Consider the following 22570-nt stretch of genomic DNA (forward strand, 5'->3'; position numbering starts at 1 on the left):
GAATTCCTGCAGCCACATGGAACTCATCTCATACATTTTCTAACAGTTACACTTTGAGAGCATTAGGGTCAGACATGCAGTTTGAATGAGTTACCTTCAATTTTCAGAGACTTCAGTTTCTATCTTTACTGTGAACTAACTGCTTGATGTCATCCTGAGCAAGATATATGTATATACATACCCAGAATTTGATTACTTCTTGGTCTCTGCTCAACCTGAGGATCCCATAATTTTTCATCTTTTTTTCTTTTTCTCCCAGAGATTTGAGTTATCTTGTTACCTGAGGATAACAAAGGAGAAATGGATAAGCAGTGTTTGGAGTTCCTCCAAGTTTGAGATTGGGGATACATCAAAATATACAGGATGGGGAGTGTGTGGTCCCTGCTGGATTCTGTTGGTGAAAGCATCCCGAGCTCCTTTGTGAAGGGTTCAGTGTGTGTTTTAAATGAAACCCACATGTACAGAACATCTGAGGTAGCTACTACTTCTGTCAAGTTATACTTAGATTTTCATAGTCTCAATGGATTGATCTGCTTGTATTGAAAGGTCTCTGAACAAATACCAGAGCACTGGGACGAAGTGATAAAGTAAAAGGCAAGGTGGTTAAAAAAGAAGAAAACTTTGGTCTGCTGTCAATTTTGAATGCAGCGAGAAGAATTAAATACTCATTCGTGACGATATTCCCTGATTTATAAAGATGTGTCTTATTCTGGTATCATTCTCTTACAAAGACAGAAACACCATGTTACATTTTTTTCCCCATAATATTCTACAAGTTGTTTGTGACATAAAAAGATACATATTTTGGAAATTAGACTAAAAGCTGTACATTGGAAAACATAGGGAAAACTTGGCTGTTTGCTGTCCCTTGCAATTACCAGATGTTTGCCATGGTAACTCCTGAAAAGTTCTGACCAAAGATTTATTCTTAGGAGGCTGGACAGCATGCCAGCTGGCCAGGGAAAACCTGCAATATCCAAAATAAGTTTGATCACCACCTGTTGCTACTTAACAAAATGGAGGGAAAAAAAAAAAAAAAAAAAAAGCTGAAATAAAAGAACTCATAGAATAAGCTAAAATTATATGCATTATATCAATTTATTCTAAGATTTCTTTTCACTTCTTTTCATCACTGTGGTACCTGGGGATATGTGGAGTTAATAGACATTATATCACAGTTTCTGCTAGATTCTGTGGAAAATTTAACTAGAATCAGTTTTTTTTGGAAATGTTTTAGAGCAGGATTTTGAGGGAGCAGGATAGTAATACATCCTGATTATAATGGCGATTCTGAGTAGGAAAACAACTAAAAAAGTGGAATCCAGGATGTTAGTTATTACTGTGGCTGTACTAGCAAGGTGGCAAGTGGTACTGCCCTATGACTCAGCCTTTGTTTTACATTGCTGTGGTGTAGCATAGAAAAGATCCGTGGAAGCCTTGTAATTGTGTAAGTTCTTAAGCATCCATTTGTAGGTAGAGTAGTTGAGTTATTAGTCATAGCTGCAAAGGAGTCAAATTCTCTTGCAAAGAAGTTGTTGTCACTGATTTACTAGGAGACTTTCCTGTGAGAAAGAGACAGTTTGTTAGGGAAGTTAGCATTTACAGGCCCTGAGAATGAGGGCTTAAACACTAGGAGCTAGTCTTCATGGCTAGTGGTCTACTTAAAAAAAGAATGGTGATTCCAAAGGCATATTCAGGAGTGACAGAGAATATATGAATATTATTTGCCTCTTTGAAAGTGTAATTTATGTATGTATTCTGTGACTTGTCTTCCATTACATAATCTTTGGATTTATATGTGCTAGAATGCTGTGTTTGAGAGGAGACTGAAACAATTGCTGCTGTCCTTTGCTGACAACAGGAAACTTGAGTAGAGGCAGGTTATTCATTGATTAGTTACTGGAAGTCCATGGACATCGACCCAACACCTATGGTGGAAACTGCAGCAGAAGAATGTTTTTATATATTAGTCATAGTAATTGACTGTCTCTATAATTTACCTTTTTTTTTAAAAACAAAAACAAAAACAAACAAACAAACAAAAACAAAAAAAAAAAACCAACCTGCAGTGTTCTCTTAAACTGGATTGTTTACAGGATTATTATGGTAGAATTTGCCTGAAGTTAAAAGTCTGGTTACTCTATACTCAAAATGTCCATTGAAATCAGTAGTTTTGTTAGACAGAGGTTCAGCCAAATATGCGCTGAGAGTTAGGCTCCATAAAATGATGCATTTACATGCATTCAAAATTGTCCTTTTTATGGTTTGCTAAGTGATAGCCATTGGATCAGTCTCAGAGTGATGTTTTTGTTTAAGTATGCCTGTTTCACCTGGGTGAGCAAGATCAACTTGGCATTCAGACATACATGTGTGTGTAAAAAAGAGCAATGTGGTATAAAAATTTAGACATTTCTGCACGCAAGTTCAGTCAATTGAATTAACACAGTGTCTGTGATTTCACTGGCCAGGGAAAAGTGCATATCACAGGTGTTGGCAGGAGTTTTTACTCTTTCAAATTGGTTCCTGGACTTAGCATACATGAAAAGAAGAACGTATGACAGCTGTATAATGGCAAAGCTTTTGTTTTGTAAGGAGAAAGGCAATGTGATAACATTCATAATAAAGGCAAAAGAAAAATGCAGATTATTATGTGTTCTGAAACGACACTTTCTTGTGGGTATAAAAATTAACATTTGAAATGAGGCACACATTTACAGATAATCATTCTGAAAGGGATTGAAGCTCCAAGTTGTACATGTAAATTACTTTTAACATTAAAACAACTCTAAATCAGACTTTTTTCCATAGTTTTGTTGTGACTACAAAACTATCACAGTTCTTTACAACTGAGGATTTTTTTTTTTAAATGGATAGTAGTCTTCATCTCACTTGAAAAATATATTTTTAAGTGGCCCAAGTGTGCTCAGCTATCAAAAACTTACTCCACATTGCTAGTTATGCTGCTTTGCAGTATTAACATTAAAAGTAAGAAGCTAATTCCTTATGTTAAATTTAAATGTATTCCTTCCTTTAGACTGAACTAACAAAGATAAGTAAGAAGCTATCTACAGTTGTACTGTAGATAGATTTATGACTTTGGAATGTCATTTGTATACTGCCATTTTTGATTTTACTATATTCAGTAAATGAGTGCGTGGAGTAGGAATGCAAATAGCAACGCAGATTAAGTATCCAGATTTAAGAAAATCTTAAAAAAAAAAAAAAAGTATAAGAAAAGCAAGCAATAATTATTTACATTATGTTTCAACATGCTGCATCTTGATTTCATAGAAATGTCCTGAGGGAGATTTATAAAGCTTCCCAGTGCATGCTGGCTTTCACAACACCCTCCCCTTAAAGCAGGGTTGTTTTGGTTTTCCCTGCTGAGATAGCTAACTGTGGGTAGTTTGACAGCATGCTTCACAGCTCCTCATTTCTAGACTATCTAGTGATATCTCTACCTTTGTAAACAGAACAAGGCCGAAACATGAGTTTAGCATTGCCCTGTAGTATTGTGTGTTCATTTTATTTCCAGTTTTCACAACACTTTGGGACAGAGTTATTTATAACTTGATTTGTGAATTTGCCTTAGTTATGTTTGTAGACTGAGGAAAATGAATAAGGCTTCAGCAGAATTTCAAGAAAATGGTAGTAAAAGAGCTAGGTTGTTTTTGCTATTAATAAGACTTCCTGAAACTCTTCTAAAGGTGTGAACGTCGATTTGAAGGGCACAGTAGCCGCTGCTACCCATGTGGAATTGCAATATCTCCTTGTGGGCGATTTATAGCCAGTGGATCAGAGGACAAGTGTGTAAGTAATGTTTTTATTTATTTTTCTTCAAAACTGTAGGAGCTGCTTGTATTGTACTTAACTTAGTCCCTTCATGCATGTTCCTAGGATTCAGCTTAATGTGCAAAGTATTATACTATCATATACCTAATTACTATGTAGCAGCCACATCTGATTCCTATTCTATAGTTTCTTTGTTTTGCCTGGTTTTGGTAAATCCCCAAGCAACAAAAGTTTACCAATTTTAGTAACTTGTTAAGACCTTATTTCTCAAAGTTTTCATAGTGTTTAACTGAATTGCCACATGCCATCAAAGATGATGAGAATGGTATCCCCTGTAGCACAACTTTATGTAGCATGTGTATTGTGTATATTATCTGCCCGCTAGGAACTATGCAACCACTACATGTTAATTTACTTAATCTACCAAATACAGAGTGATGAAGCTTTCATTACTGGTTTTGTATGATCCAGTCATGCTACAAAGTTAAAAGGCATCCAAATGTATTTATAACTTATTAAAATTTACGGTGACTTGGAATGCATGTCCTCCCAAGACAAGATCTCTTCTCACTCCCTGTCAACTGTATTTAAATTATCTACACTTAGCAAAGAGTCTTGATTAAAAGTGTATTGCTACCTTTTTGAGTATGTACCTAATTTTAACTCAGTAAGTCCTGCATTGTTGGCACAATGTTTTCCTTGGTGTTTTCTAAGAGATAGATGCTTGCAAGCTTGTCGTACAGGCCTTTGAAATTGGGCTGCTCTCACTGCATGGGGCTGGGTTACTTATAAACGCATCCTTCCAAAACAGTTGGTTACAAAAACTGTTTAACTTTCTTCTAGGTCTTTCTAGGTGACTCATTAGGACTATGACACAGGGTTTCTGGTCAGCTTCAAATTCAGAGCAAAAGGAATTTACTGTTATGGCCAGTTTTGAAATACTGGCTCCAATCATGTGTGAAGGTTAGAGATGTTATTGGCAGATTGCTGGAGGTTTGGCAGTAGCTAATGTATTCTTGTCATTCCCATGATAAAAAATATTCTTCAAGTTTCTGGTAATTTGTATTTGAAAATGTAGTTTGTGATACAGTATAAAAGTTTCTTGTGTTGTCTGTTAAACAAAATGTACCTAATATTGATCCCAGCTTATGACATACAAGGTATAAATATATTTAGTTGAGATTCTAATTAAGGTCATTGATGAACGGTATAAAAAGAGGTGCAGTTGTAAGGCCTTTTCTCTTTTGTGTTAAAGTTTTTGTTTGCAATTACATTGACAGAAGAGAGAGGCATAGAGCATGGTTTTGCCAGTAGTCCAAATTTTTGGCACATGGTTGCTCATCGTAGGAAGCTGAATAGCTGGACTGCGTCCTGCTCCAGTTGGCATATAGTCCCTGGTGGGCACAGTGCCAGTCAATACTTTTTAGTGTGGCTCTTGGGTTGGAATTTTGCATAATTTGTATCACATGTCTGTGGAGATCTTTCATTGTTCTTGTTGCCCCCTTAGGAAAACTGAGTCAAGTTTCAGAGTCTGAGAAACTTGCAGAAACCTTGCTACAACCCTACTGTTAGGACAAAATACAGATCTGGGGCATTGTTAGAAGACTTCTCTTTGAAACATTGACACTGGATATACTTTTGTGTTTCCTTTGAAAAATAGAATTGAGCATGGCACTGAATCGGCCATTCATATTGTTAAACTAATAACATCCTGAGAGACAGACTGGTGTGCAACTGTAACAGTGTTAGATTATCAGGAAGCCTGATATTTTTGCAGATTATATTCAATGAATGAACGTCCATGGGAATTGGTAAAAGTTACATAAAAATGGAGGAATGTGAATTATATAAGTGAATGTCCATTGAAATTCAAAAAAACTGCATAAAAATGCATCAGTGTGGATAAAAGGTTATTTGGTTATCTTGCAACTTTCCACTGACCAGTAACTGTGTCTCAATCATCTTGGCATTTGATTTATCAAATGTGTTACTTGCACCCCATGGTTAACAAATATGATTGATTTTAAAGCCAGAAGGGGCAGAAATAGAATATAATTGAGAGACATTAATCTTGAACTGCCTTTTATATTTCACAATATGTAACGTGTTTGACAGAGAAGAATATGTGCTGGCTGCATTGATTAACAGCAAAATCAAAACCATATTCTTACAGGGCACAGAATCAGAAAACTAAAATATGATGTTATAAACAAAGGGCTGCAAATTCTGCCTGCCTTTTACTCTACTTATGAAGTATACAGCTTATTTTATACTACAACAGCTTGGTATAGCTTCTGTTTGGCTGAAGTAACCCCTTGTTTTCGTAGGAACTGCTTTTGTGGCTGTTAGTATGAAAGCTGTACATATCGTAAATCCTGGCTTGAAAGTGTTCCCCTACCTGCCTACTTCCACTACTTGAACCTTTATCAAGAACTATGTAGGAAGTGGCAGTCTGATCAAGGCAGGTATCCACAGTATCATGGTTTTGAACTGTGGTTATCCTTTCCATAATTTATAGTGATTAGAAAACCTAGAAAGTTAGTGTTTCTTATATCAGTTCCTCTCTCCATCTTAAATAGCCTAAGTCTATAAATGAGGCAGGTTTACTTTTTTGACATGATTTCTGGCCATTTTTCAGGTGGACAGTTTGAGGTTTCTAACTATCAAGCAATAATGCTAAGGATGTTAGACAAATATTCCAGTTGGGCTGAGATTTCCATTTTCCTGGGCTCTGTAGAAATATGTTTACCTAAATATTTTCTGACCAAAGAAATCTTATTCTGAAAGGATAAAAATATCTGGAGAGTATGAAATAATGATTTTTAAAATAGAAATAGCTAATCCTTTTCCTGTGCTCCATGTAGTTCTAGTTAACTGTTTTACTTCATGTCTAATTAGGTTCTTCATTTTTGTCTTTGAAGACCTTGAGGCTCTCTGAATAAAGTCCAAGTTTCCAGAAATGAAGTAGGGAATGCAGAAATAGAGATTTGGGTCTTTAATTGTTTTCAGATTCATGTTTGCTCTCTTTGAACTGTAGATTTTAAGGGGCATGTTTTGGCCCCAGTGTTGAAATGCAATTTGCTAGCATAAAATTCTATGTCCATGTCAAGTCTAAAAGATTGGGCTCACAGTTCACGCTGACTGGCTTATATTGAAAACCTAGAGTTTTTTTGGTATAAGAGGTGGCTACCTCAGTAACAAAAATGCAGGGGTATTGTATTTGTATATGCAGGGGTCTTCCATTTTATTTATTCTCTTGGTTAAAGTATAGGATTTTGCCTATAGCAATGCCTTCGAAACATTTTCCAAATCCAGGATTAAGTTAATTTTCTCCAAAATGTGAAAGCAGCAAAGCTAGAGAGAGTAGGAGACAGGATACATTGATTTCATGCTTATACATCAATACTAACCACTTGCAGAATTCCTAAATGTTTACATTTGTGCAAAAATTGGTTTTACAGTGGATTCCCATTATACAAATGATGCTGGATACAGAGATTGGTCATGGGGGCATATCCGCAGCATTCTGCAAGCCTGTGAATGGTTGCTTGTTGCAAACCTGGACATAGTTGTACTTGCTGACTAGGTTGTATTCTACATCTGGCATAACATAAACAGTAGAACTTGTTTGTAGTTGACAGTTCTAAATAGTTACAGAGGTTGTTATTCCACACAGAATTTCAGACCTACTGAGCAATATTCTTTAATGTTTTATTACCAGATATTTATTTAGCCATAAAATTGACCATTTAAAATCAGAGATCAGAATCTCTTTACAACTTTCCATATTGGATTAAACTAGTAAATTCCTCGTTAAGGATTTAAAAAACAAATAAATTGCAGTACATATCAGAATTCTTAATTTTTGTCTGTAATTATATCAATATGTGTAGCTTTAAAAATATTTATTTTGCCATTCTTAAATGTATTAAAAATGCAATGCTGCTTTCTGTTAAACTCATCATCTGCTTTCCTTGGTCGGATATATTTTGGCTTTGAGTAACCGTAATGAAAGGAGCTTTATTATTTGAAATAATTTATTCCCCCCCCCCCCCCACTTTCCTTAGTGCATGAATTCCTTTTATTGGACATCTCACAGTATCCTGACATTTTGATGTTTTATTCATTGTAGAGAAACACCTTTTTGCTTCAGCAAAGTTTCAAATACTGTTCCTTAAAAACATACAAAAACAAAAAACACAAAATTTTATGAAAAGAAAACAATTTCAATGTTTGAAACACCCTGTATGAGCTTTAGCAAATCACTTTGTGATGAGAGAGGCTTTCTGCTATAGATGTACATATATAGTGGAAATAGGACATCCTAATAGAACAGGCAGAAGAAGACTGGCCTGGCTGAACAAAGAGCTATTATGAGATCAGGAAAAAAAAAGAGGGTTTATAACCTTTGTAAGAAGTGGCAGGCCACTCAGGAGGCCTACAAAGATGTGAGGCTGTGCTGGGAGAAAATTAGAAGGGCTAAGCCCAACTGGAGCTATATCTGGCTACTGCTGTTAAAGACAATAGAACATGTTTTTATAAATACATAAACAAGAAGTTGGATGTGGGGGGAAACATAGTGACAAGAGATGAGGAAAAGTTTGAGGTGCTTAATGCCTTCTTTGCCTCAGTCTTTAGCAGCAAGACCAGTTCTAGGTACCCAGTTCCCTGAACTGGTAGACAGGGAGAGAGAGCTGAACAAGGTTCCCATAATCCATGAAGAAATGGTTAGTAACCTGGTAAACCACTTAGATGTAAGCAAGTGTATGGGACCAGATGGGATTCACCTAAGGGTCATCGTTTATCAGCAGTCCTGGCAATTCAGGGAGGTCCCAGTCAACTGGTGACACCCATCTATAAGAAGGGCTGGAAGGGGGATCCAGGAAGCTACAGGCCTGTCACTGACCTCTGTGCCAGGGAAGCCAATGGAACAGATTATCTCGAGTGCCATCACGTGGCACCTACAAGGCAACCAGGTGATCAGGTCCAGTCAGCATGGTTTTATCAAAGGCGGGTCCTGCTTGAAAAACTTGCCTGCCACAAGGTGATGCACTCGGTGGATGAGGGAAAGGCTGTGGATGTGGTCGACCTAGGCTTTACTAAGGGTTTTGACACTGTTTCCCATAGCATTCTCCTGAAGAAGCTGGCTGTTCAAGGCTTGTATGAGTGTATGCTGCTTTTGGTTAAAAACTGGATAGGTGGTTGGGCCCACAGAGTTGTGGTGAATGGAGTTAAATCCAGCTGGAGGCCACTCACTAGTGGTGTCCCCCAGGGCTCAGTACTGGTGCGTGTCCAAAGACAGGCAACAAAGCTGGTACAAGGTCTAGAGAACAAGTCTTGTGAGTGTAGCGGGTTTACATGGCAAGGTTTTGGTAGTGGGGGGCCATAGGGGTGGCTTTTGCGAGAAGAATCCAGAAACCTGCCCCATGTTAGATAAAGGACCCACTGCTGGCCAGAGCTGAGCCAATAAGCGATGTTGTTTTTGCCTCTGTGAGAGCATATTAAAGAAAGAAAGAAGAAAACAACAACAACAAAAACTGTTGGTAGAGAGAGGGTGAGAATCAGCCTTGCAGGCACCAAGGTCAGTGAAGAAGGAGGGCAGGAGGTGCCTCAGGTGCCAGAGCAGAAGTTCCCCTGCAGCCTCTGGAGAGGACTTTGGTGAAGCAGGTTGTCTGCCTGTGCAGTCCATGGTGTAAAACGGTGGAGAGAATTTCCATGCTGCAGCCCATTGAGGAGACCATGGTGGAGCAGGTGGATCTGCCCTGAAGGAGGCTGTGGCCTGTGGAGGACTCCTGCTGGAGGAGATTCTGGGCTGGAGCTGCAGCCCGTGGAGAGGAGCCCACACAGGAGCAGGTCTGGGGGGAGCTGCCACCCACGGGGGACCTGTGCTGGAGCAGTTTGCCCCTGACGGATGGACCCTGTGGTATGGACCCATATTTGGAGCAGTTCTTGAAGAGCTGCTGCCTGTGGGAAGCCGCTGCAGAAGCCTTCCTTCAGTTTGGAAAAGACGGCATCCCATGGGAGGGAGCCCACGTGGAGCAGGGGCAGAGAGTGACCATGAAGGAGTGGCAGAGACAAAGCATTGGGGACTGACTACAGCCCCAATTCACCAGTTCCTTTGTGCCATTCAGGGGTAGGAAGCGGAAGAGAGTGGGTAGGGCTAAGGTGGTTTTGGTTTCTTTTCTTTGTTTCTCACTAATCTAGCTTTTTAATAATAGGCAATTATTATGAGGAGAGGCTGAAGGATCTGGGGTTGTTTAGCCTAGAGAAAAGGAGACTCAGAGGAGACCTTACTGCACTCTACAATTACGTTAAAGGAGGCTATAGTGAGGTGGGGATCATTCTCTTCTCCCAAGCATCAAGTGATAAGATGAGGAAATGGCCTTAAGGTGTGCCAGGGAAGGTTTAAGTTGTATGTTAGGAAAAACTTCTTCACTGAAAGGGTTGTGAATCATTGGAACCAGCTGCCTAGGGAAGTAGTTGTGTCATCATCTCTGGAGGTCTTCAAAAAAAAACATGTAGGTGTAGAGCTTAGTGACATGGTTTAACAGTGGACTTGGCAGTGCTAGGTTAAAGGTTGGACTAGATGATCTTAGAGGCCTTTTCCAACCTAAATGATTCTATGATTCTAATAGTTCAGAAGTTGTATTATTCTATATGTTTATATTATTATCTCTTGAGAGTGATAAATGTATGGTGTCAGTGATATTTTAAGTTAGGTATCTTTGATCAGTAGAGTATGCTATAGTATTGACTTTAGTACTGGCTTTGGAAAAAAATTATGATATTTTCTGGAAATAATGGAAAATTACTTTTAGAAATGTCTGATAGCAATGTTGTATTAGTACTTATTGTGTCAGTCTATGCTATGTACCAGAGGGCTTGCAGAACAGAATGTATTATATGAAGCAGCGGCAGGGACTATCTGAGGTATTTTGGGTTTCAGTGTCATTGGCATCCTAATTATATTTTGCTCAAGTTATATTTTATATTTCCATATTGTTTAACTCAGATAGGCTTTAAAAGAAAGCATCTGGAGAAAATAGCATTAGTAATAATTGCTGTGGAAAAAACAGGACTGACATTACTGGCAGAAGGAAACCCATGGCAGAGTATGAATGACAGCAGCTGTGACTACCTCTCTGCCAGCTATTGTTGGAGGAAATGTATCCCTTTCCAAAGAAGAATACAACTTTGTATTGCTCTCGAACCTTGGTTTCTTGGACTATTTGGAGTGTGGTTGGCTTTTATGACTATTATTATCCTATGAGAAAATACCCCATATTCAAATGTAAGCAAAACAGGAAGTCAAAGTAGATACGAATACCCAAGTTTCATTTTGGTATGCATGCATATGTAATAGCTGTTTATGTACAAAAATGGCAGTGAGATGCTAAAAGTACATGCATAGAGACTTATAACCACAAGTCATGTGTTTTCTGTATGTATATCTCAGTGTACACCTCTGAAGAATTTTATGTATTACGTATGTCCTGTTGTGCTTCTAGTTGATAACATTGTCCTTGCAAATTTATTAAGATAATACAGTCCATTGTAAAACTAGTGAAATTCCCTGTTATGCTTAAACACCCGAATGAGTGTCTGCGTTTTGTGAATCTCATAGTATTTCTGTCAAACAGTCAATACTAGTACACAAACAAGGAATGGAATTATCGGTAAAGTTAATACAGAAGACATTTTTAGCAGCAAAGAAGAATTTCCAGAGTGGGTATGGTCCAACTGTGCTGTTTCTAGTTGTAACTAGAGGCGAGGTAAATTTTCCTAGAACAAAGTCTTCAAGTAATAGTTCTGAAATCTGCCAAACCAAAATATGTTATAAAAGTGAGAGTAACCTAAATACAGCAGTGTTTGGTGCTACATAAATAACACAGACAGACAGATAAAAACAATCATATATATGAGGGTTTGAAATTGGTTAATTAAATAGAAACTAAAATCAGGGAAAATATAAATTGGACATTTCTAAGAAGGGAGAATTACAGAAGTAAAGCTGAGCTATGGTTAGATCTGTTTAAATTTCCGCACTAAAAAAGGTTATGTAAAGCATGTTAACTATAACTGTCATCATACTGATACATTTGAAAAGTGTGCCCTGTATTTTGAAAGATCTGAACTTGATCATATTTATTTTTAATAATGAAGAACCTTATTAGTTTTCAGCATTTGGTGAATTATAATCTTATAACTTTTGGTGGTTATATGAAAGGAACTCAGATGGAAACTGGGATCCTATAGTAGTTGGCAATTTCCTGAGACCACCAGAACAACAGCCTCCTCAAGTGACATTAGAAAGGGAAGGGACACTCAAAGGGCATTTGTATTTTGGAGACAGCCTTGAAAAGGCTCTCCCTACTGCCATTGTATAACATATCTCAGAACTAAAAAGTGCTAATCAGTGCTTAGGATATTTGTGAAACCTGTTTTATTATGTGTGGAGTTGGCACTGATGCCTGTAGTTACGGTAGTCTAACACTTTCCACTATAATTCTGTTTTCAGTTGCTTATAACTGGGAATGTTTTGTGCTGAAACTTTCCATGCTGGGTGTCTGCTCCAGGCTGATTGTTATTTTATATTAGTATAAGTAGTTTAGGTGCTTTTTAAGCTTGACATTTAGGAAAAATACATGGTTCAGTGGGAGATGCAGCTCCAGTGTAAACAGGGAATGGTGGAATGCAAGCCAAACAATTCTATCATGTAGCATGGGACTATGTACCAGGCTTGATGGCACTGATGGAGGCAAATGGAGACTAATGCTTTACTAACAAATCCAGATGTCTTTCATAAAAGTGTAAGTAAAATAATTTATTTTCCATCAGAGGCTCTAACACTTTCATCTTCCGGAGCTCATTTGGAATATTAGAAGTAGTAGTCCCAGGAAAGGGATGGCTTTGTCCAATTCATGCAAAATTTCTAAAGAACAAAATCTATATTTGTGTAAGTTCAAATTAGGTATGCTAGATGCTAGGTCTTTTATTTAGTTAGTTTTATTTATTTATTTACTTATTTATTTTTGTGATGTGTATATAAAGAAGGTACTCCAGTTTAAAGCCACAACAACTAGAAAGGATTTTTCTTGAAAGTGTTGTTGCATTTCTGGTCCCTGAGCAAGAACCGATTTAAAAAAGACTTTTTTTTTTTTTTTTTTTCTCTGTTGTGATTTTAGTGTTGCCCTCTCTGACTTGCTTCTCCCTCTTCTCCTTCCCAGGAGGAGAGTAGACATATAAGTATTTTGACTCAAATGCACATGACCATGGATTAGACTAGGGTGCAGTGGGAACAGATGGGGACAAGGTTGCTTTGAAGGCACAGTAAAAGAAAACAGAGCAAATAATTTATAGTGAAACTCTGCAGGTACATAGTCGATTCATTTTGCACACCCTCTCTACCAGTGTAATAGAATTAAGTAGTTTTCCATTTGGTTATAAATTCTTGTCCTCGAGGAGGGACCTTCACCCTTCTTCCCTGTCTCTTGCTAGCAATTTAAAGAAGAAAACACAAGCCTCTACATACATATAAGGTGCTAAATACACTCTCACACTCTGGGTTTAATGAAAACTGACTACTCCAAATATTCTTCAAACTTCAAGTGAAAGGAAACACAAGTAAGTATGTGGTTATGGGTGCAGGAAACCTGTTTGGAAGCTATAGGTACAGGTAAATGATTTTTACTTTTGGCTGACCCTTAGACAGAAATGGAAAGGAAATACCAGTATCTACTGAATTGGTATTTTTATTACAAAAAAACTTGGTCTTAATATTAAAAAAAGGGATTGACTTTGGCTAAAGTCTGTAGCAGATTATATGCGCATATGCACTTGGGGTATTACTGAGTACTTCCTAGACTGTTTTTCTTCCTTCCTTCCTTCCTTCCTTCCTTCCTTCCTTCCTTCCTTCCTTCCTTCCTTCCTTCCTTCCTTCCTTCCTTCCTTCCTTCCTTCCTTCCTTCCTTCCTTCCTTTCTTCCTTCTTCTTCTTCTTCTTCTTTCTTCTTTCTTTCTTTCTTTCTTTCTTTCTTTCTTTCTTTCTTTCTTTCTTTCTTTCTTTCTTTCTTCTTTCTTTTCTTTCTTTCTTTCTTTCTTTCTTTCTTTCTTTCTTTCTTTCTTTCTTTCTTTCTTTCTTTCTTTCTTTCTTTCTTTCTTTCTTTCTTTCTTTCTTTCTTTCTTTCTTTCTTTCTTTCTTTCTTTCTTTCTCTCTCTCTCTCTCTCTCTCTCTCTCTCTTTCTCTCTTTCTCTCTTTCTTTCTCTCTTTCTTTCTCTCTTTCTTTCTCTCTTTCTTTCTCTCTTTCTTTCTATTTGGTTTGCTGAAAAATTTGTTCTTCCTCTATCGTTGAACTCATATTTTCAACTTTTTTTTTTTTTTTTTTGCTAGTGTAATGTTATCATTTATACATCACTTACTGTTCTTTTTTTCTCTATAGAGAAGAAAATAATAAAAACATCTAGTAAGTATAGAATAGAAAAACAATTTGAATGACTTCGGAAATGTAGTAAAAACTAAAGTTATGGTGGATTATAGTAGGAGAATATTTATATTGGAGTTATTCCACTTATGAATACCTGGATATCATTTCAATTAAAATACAATATATATATTTTTAACTATTGAAGATGATAAATTTACTGAAAAATTCATTTTCAATCTTGCAACAAGTTCACTTTGATTCTCAGGATTTAGGCTATCACTGGCTAGTTTAAATATCTGTGACTAGTGTTAATTAAACAGAAGCTGTTTTTATACACTCTTTGTGGTGACATTTTCCTTTCAATGACATTCAGTTGTGATACATATCAAAATTACTCTGATTTTAATTGTTCATTTCCTTAAAAGCACAGCTATTAGAAGAGATGATGATAGCTGCCACAATGTAATAAACTATTCTGGGATGTAAACAGACTCTGCCACTTTTTCTACTGAATTACTGCATCTAAAAAGATTTATAGGGCAAGAAATGTATCAAAAAGACAGTATCAGAAAGAAGTTTAACAGTAGTTCTGTTGGGAGAGAATTTTCTGAAATACAGTGGGAAAATTGTTTTCACAGCCCTGTTGTGTGTGTTTTGTGTAGTAGATTGTCAGTATGAAAGCAGTCTCTAGAAAAGATCCGAGTTGAAGTCATTCTCATCACAATGAATGTTTCAGTGCTTAGCTACATTTATGTTCCATCTGTATCTGCTTGTCTTTAGTTTTCTCTGACTCAGTATGTCTTGGTACACAATGTGACTGATTCAGAAAAGTGCTGCATCCAGCCTAACCTCTAGTTCATCACTAAGAAGCATTTCTTGAAAGGTGGGCGGCAAGAGATTGATTGCTTTGTAGGTTGAGAAGTGCGATTAGTTAAAATCAGGTAAGAGCTGAAGTGTTGATTTAGGAACAGTGTGGAAGAGCATAAATTACTAGAATACCTATGTTTCACAAACATGGGATTTATCTTCAAAAAGACAATGAAAAGTTATAACATCTATTTAAAAAGAGGAATTAGGACATAGAGACTTAGCTAAAAATGAATGTTCTTCTCCCCAAATTCAAATAAAACTCAGAACCTGGAATGGAAAATTTATTTTTATTGCATAAGTTTGGCAAAGTTTTGTAAGCCACTGAATTATGATGGAAAAATTTCAGCTTCACTAACCATCTCTCTGTGATACATTCTTTTCATTTAAAACATGAAGCCATGTTTCTTTTTGGCTCAGAACCTGTTGGAAAACATTATGCCTGTGATTCAGAGGATTTGTACTCCTGACTCTTGCTGCTATTCCCTTCACTTTTTTCTTGTGCCTACTTCCATGAAAAAGAGGGAGGAGAGTAGCTTAAAGGAGAAAAGAAAGGTGGCAGTAAGGCAATTCGGGGTCAGAAGGAACAGAGATGATGGGGAGTAGTAGGAAGTATAGTCCAGTCTGATGCATGTTCTCTGTCAAAGACTGGTCTTACTGTTAGCAGAAGAACTGGTGCAGCTGTTCCAACATATTTCAATCGAAGAGTAATTAGCTTGTGAAGGGAAGTAATCACTCACAATATGAACATTAAAAATTTCATAAATCTATTTTACTAGCTCCCCATGCATTAGGTGAACAGAGTCCAGAGGAATTACACTGATGCCAAACAACTGTATTTTAAAGTTGATTTTATTCTCTACAGTATTTTCCTCATTCATTTCTATTCTTTTTAAAATCTTATATCTAAGAGTTCTGTAGTGTATTAAGCAACATGACATGTGTCTTGTTTTTGCTGTCCCCACAGTTCCAAAGGGCACAGACATATGTACAATAGTGATGGGGAATAGAATTTGAATCTATAATGACACAAACACCCCAAAAATGTCATAGCATTACTGGGTATTGTGATACTATTGAACCATTTTGACAAGAGGTCCACAGGATTTTGGAGAGGCATTTGGTAAGGACGATCTCTTCTTTTTCTCACAAATACCCTCTTTCATCAGACATTTACATGCAGAGGAGCATCCTGTTCAGGAAATGGAAGTATTGCTTGATCTTTTCTCCTTCAGCATAGTCCTTTCCTTTCTGGATTATTCCTGGATTTTGGACTTCTTACCCCAGTAGCATCTCATCTCTCGCTCATTTTCTAAATATTTCCCATTAATTATGTAGACATGATAGCACTGACACTGTGGTGGTAAAGTACAACCTGACTGCAATCTATACACTTCATCTTTGCTGGAGTAGAAAAAGTCCTTGCTAGCACTTTCTCTGTTTTTTGGAAGTAAGAAAGTCCTGTGAGAAGTCTGTACCATACAGCCAGGTAGCACACAATGTGACACAGCTTGGTATGAAGTAGGGAGCACAACATTACATTTACTGAGGTAACAAACACAGCAGCACACAGAGATGTCACATCTAATAAATGTTAATATAATTTGAGTCTTAGTATAGTATAATCAGAGAGAAAAATGGAGAGTCAGTATGGAAGGAGGAGAATGGATGGATGTGATCTTGCAGCCTATAAAGCAAGGGAAATTTTGGAGGCTACTGTGATGTTAAAAACATTTCTGAAACCTTCTCTTTTTAAGTCAAATTACTTGGCAATATTGTAATCTGCTTGTAGTGTGAAGTAAATAACCAAACCTATGGCTTAGCATTTTTAAGTCAATAAAGAGGAATCTTGTGATAAACTGGAGGTATTTATAAACATAAGTTGTGTTTCTGAATGGAAAACTTCACAACAGCAAGAACTTGAGTAGTTCTGTGTACAGACTGAATTTACTACTGATATATTGTGTTGTACTCTTCATCATGTCTATTGTATATCCTTTTTCTTTTTTTGGGGGGAGTGGGGAGGGGTTGGGGTGCGTGTTATTACAGCACTTTAATCTCTTATTGTATTTGAGTTCCCTTTGTCTATCTGTTCCCTTGTGAACTGATCACATTCCAGGTGGTATAGGTCATAGTAGCTGTGGTATGGCCATACATTTTAAAACAAAAATTGCTGCTTGTATATTACTATCAGTCAAATACTTATTCTGACCAGTTTCCTGACATGCATAAAAGGTAGGCAGGAGGGTCTTACTGTTTGAGACAGAGTTTCCAATTAACAAACTTCGTGACTTTTTTTTTTTTTTGTATCCTTTAGGGAAGGACACAATGATTTTTACACATTACTGGGTTTTCTGATGCTTTCTCCAGTTAATATGGCAATATTCATATAGAATGTTACAAAAGATCCAGAGGTTAAAAATGGATACTTATTTTTCTATCCATTTTTAGGTGCTTGACTGAAGCCAGTAGGTGGTTTTAAGTCCATATCCTGGACTGAATTCAGAATTTGTGAGGTATATAAACAGGATACAATTAAGTAGATTTACAGTTGGACTCTTGGATTGCCTCTCAGTGAATATAGTCATGAATGGAATAGTTGACACTGAGTACTATGCAATGTTTCTTTGGTACTGGCTTGGACTAGAAAATCGTTTGAGTCAGCTGATGAGATTTGTTTTCTGAGTGAAGCATTAAGTGATTCTCAGGAGCGGCCTATGTCCATGATTCTTTTCATGAATTGGAAGATTTGTCAGTTGAGTCCACAAGATTTGAGGACATGTATCTTGTAGTAGTTTGCAACTGAGTTGCCCTGGGTCTGAATGATTGCATTCCTCTTGGGATAGCAACAAAAAATTTTAAAAGCAGGTGTGGGTAAGGGAGCAATAGAAGGGCAAGGGAGTAATAGGTTGTTGTAACAGTATGTGTGCACAGTTTGCTTTAGGTTATATTAAGCTGTCCTCCAAATTCCATGTTCATAGGCTGGATATTTAATAAATGCAGCAGATATTAAATATGTGCAAAGGAACATTTTAGCTTTTTATTGCAACTGTGAAGTTTGGATTACCAACTTTCTGTTGTTTTATACCAGAAAAATATAGTATAAAGCATGTGACTTCGTGCAAACATGTGACTTTCACTACAGCTTAGTGGGGGACCTATACAACCATTTCTGTTTCAAAACTTTTTTTTTTTTTTTTAATGAAAGATAACACTAATTTAAATGCACAATTCAGCTGTTTTCATAGTATCGACATGTCTATGACTTTCATTGGATTTTGGATTTTTTTCTTAATACAATTCTGCATTGGTATGATTCCATTTTTTGAGGTTGTACCAATAAGAGCATAATTGTTTTGATACTAAATTGAATTTACTCCTTGGAAAGCACTTTTTACTCTTTCCTTTGAGAAGAGAAGACAGGTAGCAACATTTTTTTTTCCTCACTGATACCTGTGTTGCTCATAATAGTGATTGATTTGTTATTGAATTCTATGCTGTTCAATTTGAAACATCAGCCTTGTGTAGAAACTGAAGGATTCTATTTCATGTAGCCACAGACCTGAGAGTTTCCAAATTTAGAAATGAAGGTTTTAGATTTCTACATATTTCTATCTAAAAAGGGTTTAAATTATGAAGAACACCCTTAAAATACATTTTGGGATATACTCAATATTTAATTGTTCAAGGGGAAAAGATTACATTACTCCTTCTAAATATATATATATATATATGTATATATACACACACACACACACACATACTGTTTGGGTTAATTTAATTAACCATTTGTTAAATTATCTTGAGCTATAGAAATCCCTTCTAAATGTTGATGTGGTTTATACCTGTTTAACTATTTTGAAAGCATTTCTAACTTCTCTGCAGATTGAATATTTTCTCCTCTTGGAATATCATTTAATGCTTTGAGAATGTTTCATAGCTTTTTAAAGTGAAAATATTACTTTTTTTTTTGTTTTGTTTTTAAGGCTTATATATATGAGATGCATTCAAGTACCTTTTTACATAAATTGGGGGGACACAGAGAATGTGTCGTCAATGTGGGTTTCAGTCCTTCATCTCCACAGGTAAGACTTTTTTTTTTTCTTCACTTTGTAATTATAACATGTAAAACCTTCACTGTAAGCTTGCTCACCTGTGTGCTTCACATTTGTCTGAAGATAATTTGGGAAAGTAACACTTCTCTATAATCAATGGAACTAATGGAATCTATTTTTTTTTTTTTTTTTTTTTTTGGATTTTTTTTCACAAGTCATCTTCCCGTTGGTATTCGTGGACCTACCCAAGCTTCCCTGTAATATTCTCAACACCATATAATCCAACCTCTTTCATTATGACACTTCCAATATTGACATATGTCCTCATGTCCCCTCTCTTCTGCAGTTGTTCTCTGCCCAGTCATCAGTGTTTCTCATCACTCTTTGGTATCCTCCTCAAAATGCGTCTTATAGGTACTCCTTATAAGTACTTTTTGAATCTTTAAGAATTAGCCAAACACAAAAATAGTTAGTTTATGATTCTTGATATGTTGATTTTTGATATTTAAATATTGTTAAGGGACATTTTTTAAGATTTCAAAAGTCTTTTTTTTTGTTTTTGTTCTTCTTTTTCCAATTATATATATTGCTTGGAGACCTGAAAGTAAAATCTGACCATACCCCTCAGGTATAATCTGCACTAGAGCTCAGGACTCCTGGCTATTTCTGTTCCTAGACCTTTACAGACTGGGGAGGGACCTTTTTGCAATTTACCTCTTCCTTGTCTATTTCCCATTGCTTCAGCTTTAAAGAAGAAATAATCATGCTTCCTTTCCTGAGATTACTTTGATGTTATTATAATAACCTCTTCTGAGTTTGTAACTCAGAAGAGGTTATTATAATCTGTCATCCATATAATATAGTAATGATATGAAAAGTAAACAAAGCTAAAGAAATAACCAAGGGTTTTTTATACACACACACGCCTCTACTTTTTGCTTATTCAGAATATAGAAGCTTTATTTGCTGATATGTAAGACCTGTGGTCTATACAATTCTATAATACACACCATCTTTCACACACAGAGAGAATTTCTACTTAGAGATGGATTTATACTGGGAAATATAACTTTGTTTTTCACTGTTCTTATATTTACATGTCAATTTACTGTGTCAATGTACTGTGTAAGGTTATGTTAAACTGTTCATCTATTTTCAACTGTAGAGTGATTATGGTGTCCACTCTAAACTTGTGTGGGATGCTGCAGCAATAAATGCTCTCACTCACTACTTACAAAGAAGAGTTCTGCCATGGAATGTGTTATGAACTTATACTCGTAGGGGAAAAAATAAATCTATCTCAAATTACCTGAGTAGATTGCTCCTAATCCTGAGAATTTAATAAAGAAATACACTGGGACAGGGAATTAGCAAGGGACTTGGGCCTACCCTAATTACTCAAAGGCCTGAAAATTTTACAAATCAATGTTATTTTAAATGTGCTGTATTGGAATAAACAGTCGAACAGCTTTATGACAATATTTTGAAATGCTGTTATTGTTGTGTTTTGTGCCTTTCAGATATAAATAAAGAATATTCCAAAGAAATTTAGCATTAGGCATTGACAGTTTTTATTTTTTACTGATCAGTAATACTACAATGTGTTAGCAGCATTATATTTCAGTGTTATGTCTTAATTTTAGTACACCAATATATACATAGAAGTCTGTTATCTAAGCTGTAGAAACCAAGGCTTCCCAACAGCAAGTTTATCCCATCAAGTCTTTGCATGATATTTTGATTCCCATAGACTTACCTTCTTTATTTTTATTTGTTAGAACTGTAGTGAAACTTTCTACTTTCAATGTTTCTTCTTACTTTAAAGAGTCAACAGTGGTAACTCTCTCTCTGTATATGACCCTGGATTGCACAGTATCTCCTCTTTACTTCACTATTTCCTCAACAAGAGCCACTACTGTTCAAAGATATTTATGGAATGAGTTTAATTTCTTTACATCTAAGAGTATTTTTTTAAAATTTACTTATCTCATTTTTCCATATATAAAAAAAAGTATATTTCTGTGATTTTAGAATTTCTAGAAGTTTTATTCCTTTTGCATAAGTTGTTTGAACACAGAAAATGTGTTATTGCTATTCTGTGGTGAAAACTATGTATTTCTAGTCTTTGGATTCAGCATTACAAGTACTGCATTCAGTTTGGGCCTCTCTATACAAGAAGGACACTGATACCCTGGAATGTGCCTAGAGAAGAGCTGCAAAGCTGGTGAAGGGCCTGGAACACAAGTCCTGTGAGGAGTGGCTAAGGGAACTTGGGTTGTTTATTCTGTAGAAGAGGGTGCTCAGGCAAGATCTTATTGCTCTCTACAAATACCTGAAAGGAAAGTGTGGGGAGCTGAGGGTCAGCCTCTTCTCCCAGATAACCAGCAACAGTAGTGAAGTTCTTATATATTGAAGGGGAGAGCTGACTTCCTGTAGTCTTCCAACATCATCTTCTTGTGGTCCAGCTATTGGCATGCACTTTGGTTGAAAAATTATAATCAGAGTCCATCTGATGAAGTCTAGTGGCTTAGTTGCAATGCTATAACTCAAGACTTTGAAGTAACCAAGTTCAGACAAATCAGTTGATAAGAGGGGCAGAATGAGCAAAAGGTATAAAGAAAGTGCTGCCTATGGATGGTATAACTGAGTGTGCCTCTGGACAACAGGCCTTCCATAATGAACTTCATAAAAAATCACACAGTTAATTTGGTATTGTGGCTAAAAGCTAGAAGTTCAAGGACCAAAACCCATTTTCATGAAGAGCTCTTCCTTGAGAAATGAGAGCTGTGGATTTCAACTATGTTACAATTTTCCCCATAGTTATGGTTCTGGGGGAAGATTTGGAAACTGATGTTATCAGGAATACCTTACCAAAAAGCAAGAAATAGGCAGAAACTGCTGTTTTGAAAGATTACGGCTAAAATGTAAGGTTGGATAACTAAGTTCTTCTCCATAAAGTAGTCTGAAAAGCTTTCTAAGTATTTCTGGGGGGAGCTGTATAACAAAAAACAACAACAAACATCAAACAAACCAACCAATCCCCTACCCCCATACCCCCTCCCCCCCCCCCCCCAAATTATATATATCTATATGTATATACACACACACCTAAGTTTTCCAGTAAAGGAGTTGGCATGAAGTTATATTCAGAGGTGCTAGGAGAAGGCTGCAGAAGGAGCTCAAAATGCAATGAGAATCTTTTAGAGTGGGAAAAAAGTGAGCCACATGTGAATCAGAAAATAATCCCATGCTTTGAAAGAAAGACTTTATATGAGGCAGCCAGAGTCTCCAACACTGGAAGATTTTTATACCTACTGCTACCACTAGTTAGGGATTTAACATCGACACTGTTTTTGTTTCATCCAATGTTTGAATGAATACAGTTAAGAATTAGATTGTGTTCTGGATAACCTCTGCACAAAGCCCCATTGCA

The 22570-nt window shown here is 36.5% G+C and overlaps 1 protein-coding gene across 1 annotated transcript in view; it reads left to right on the forward strand.

Annotated features, from left to right (window-relative positions):
* Positions 1 to 22570, forward strand: part of WDR27 (WD repeat domain 27) — a 74431-nt gene that overhangs the window by 49401 nt on the left and 2460 nt on the right. The window contains exons 22-23 of the mRNA XM_032183860.1: positions 3708 to 3810; positions 19069 to 19167. Of these exons, the coding sequence (XP_032039751.1) occupies positions 3708 to 3810; positions 19069 to 19167 (202 nt within the window). The remainder of the gene's footprint in view (positions 1 to 3707; positions 3811 to 19068; positions 19168 to 22570) is intronic.

Source organism: Aythya fuligula, chromosome 3 (genome assembly GCF_009819795.1).
Source record: "Aythya fuligula isolate bAytFul2 chromosome 3, bAytFul2.pri, whole genome shotgun sequence".
In the NCBI taxonomy this organism is placed as follows: domain Eukaryota; kingdom Metazoa; phylum Chordata; class Aves; order Anseriformes; family Anatidae; genus Aythya; species Aythya fuligula.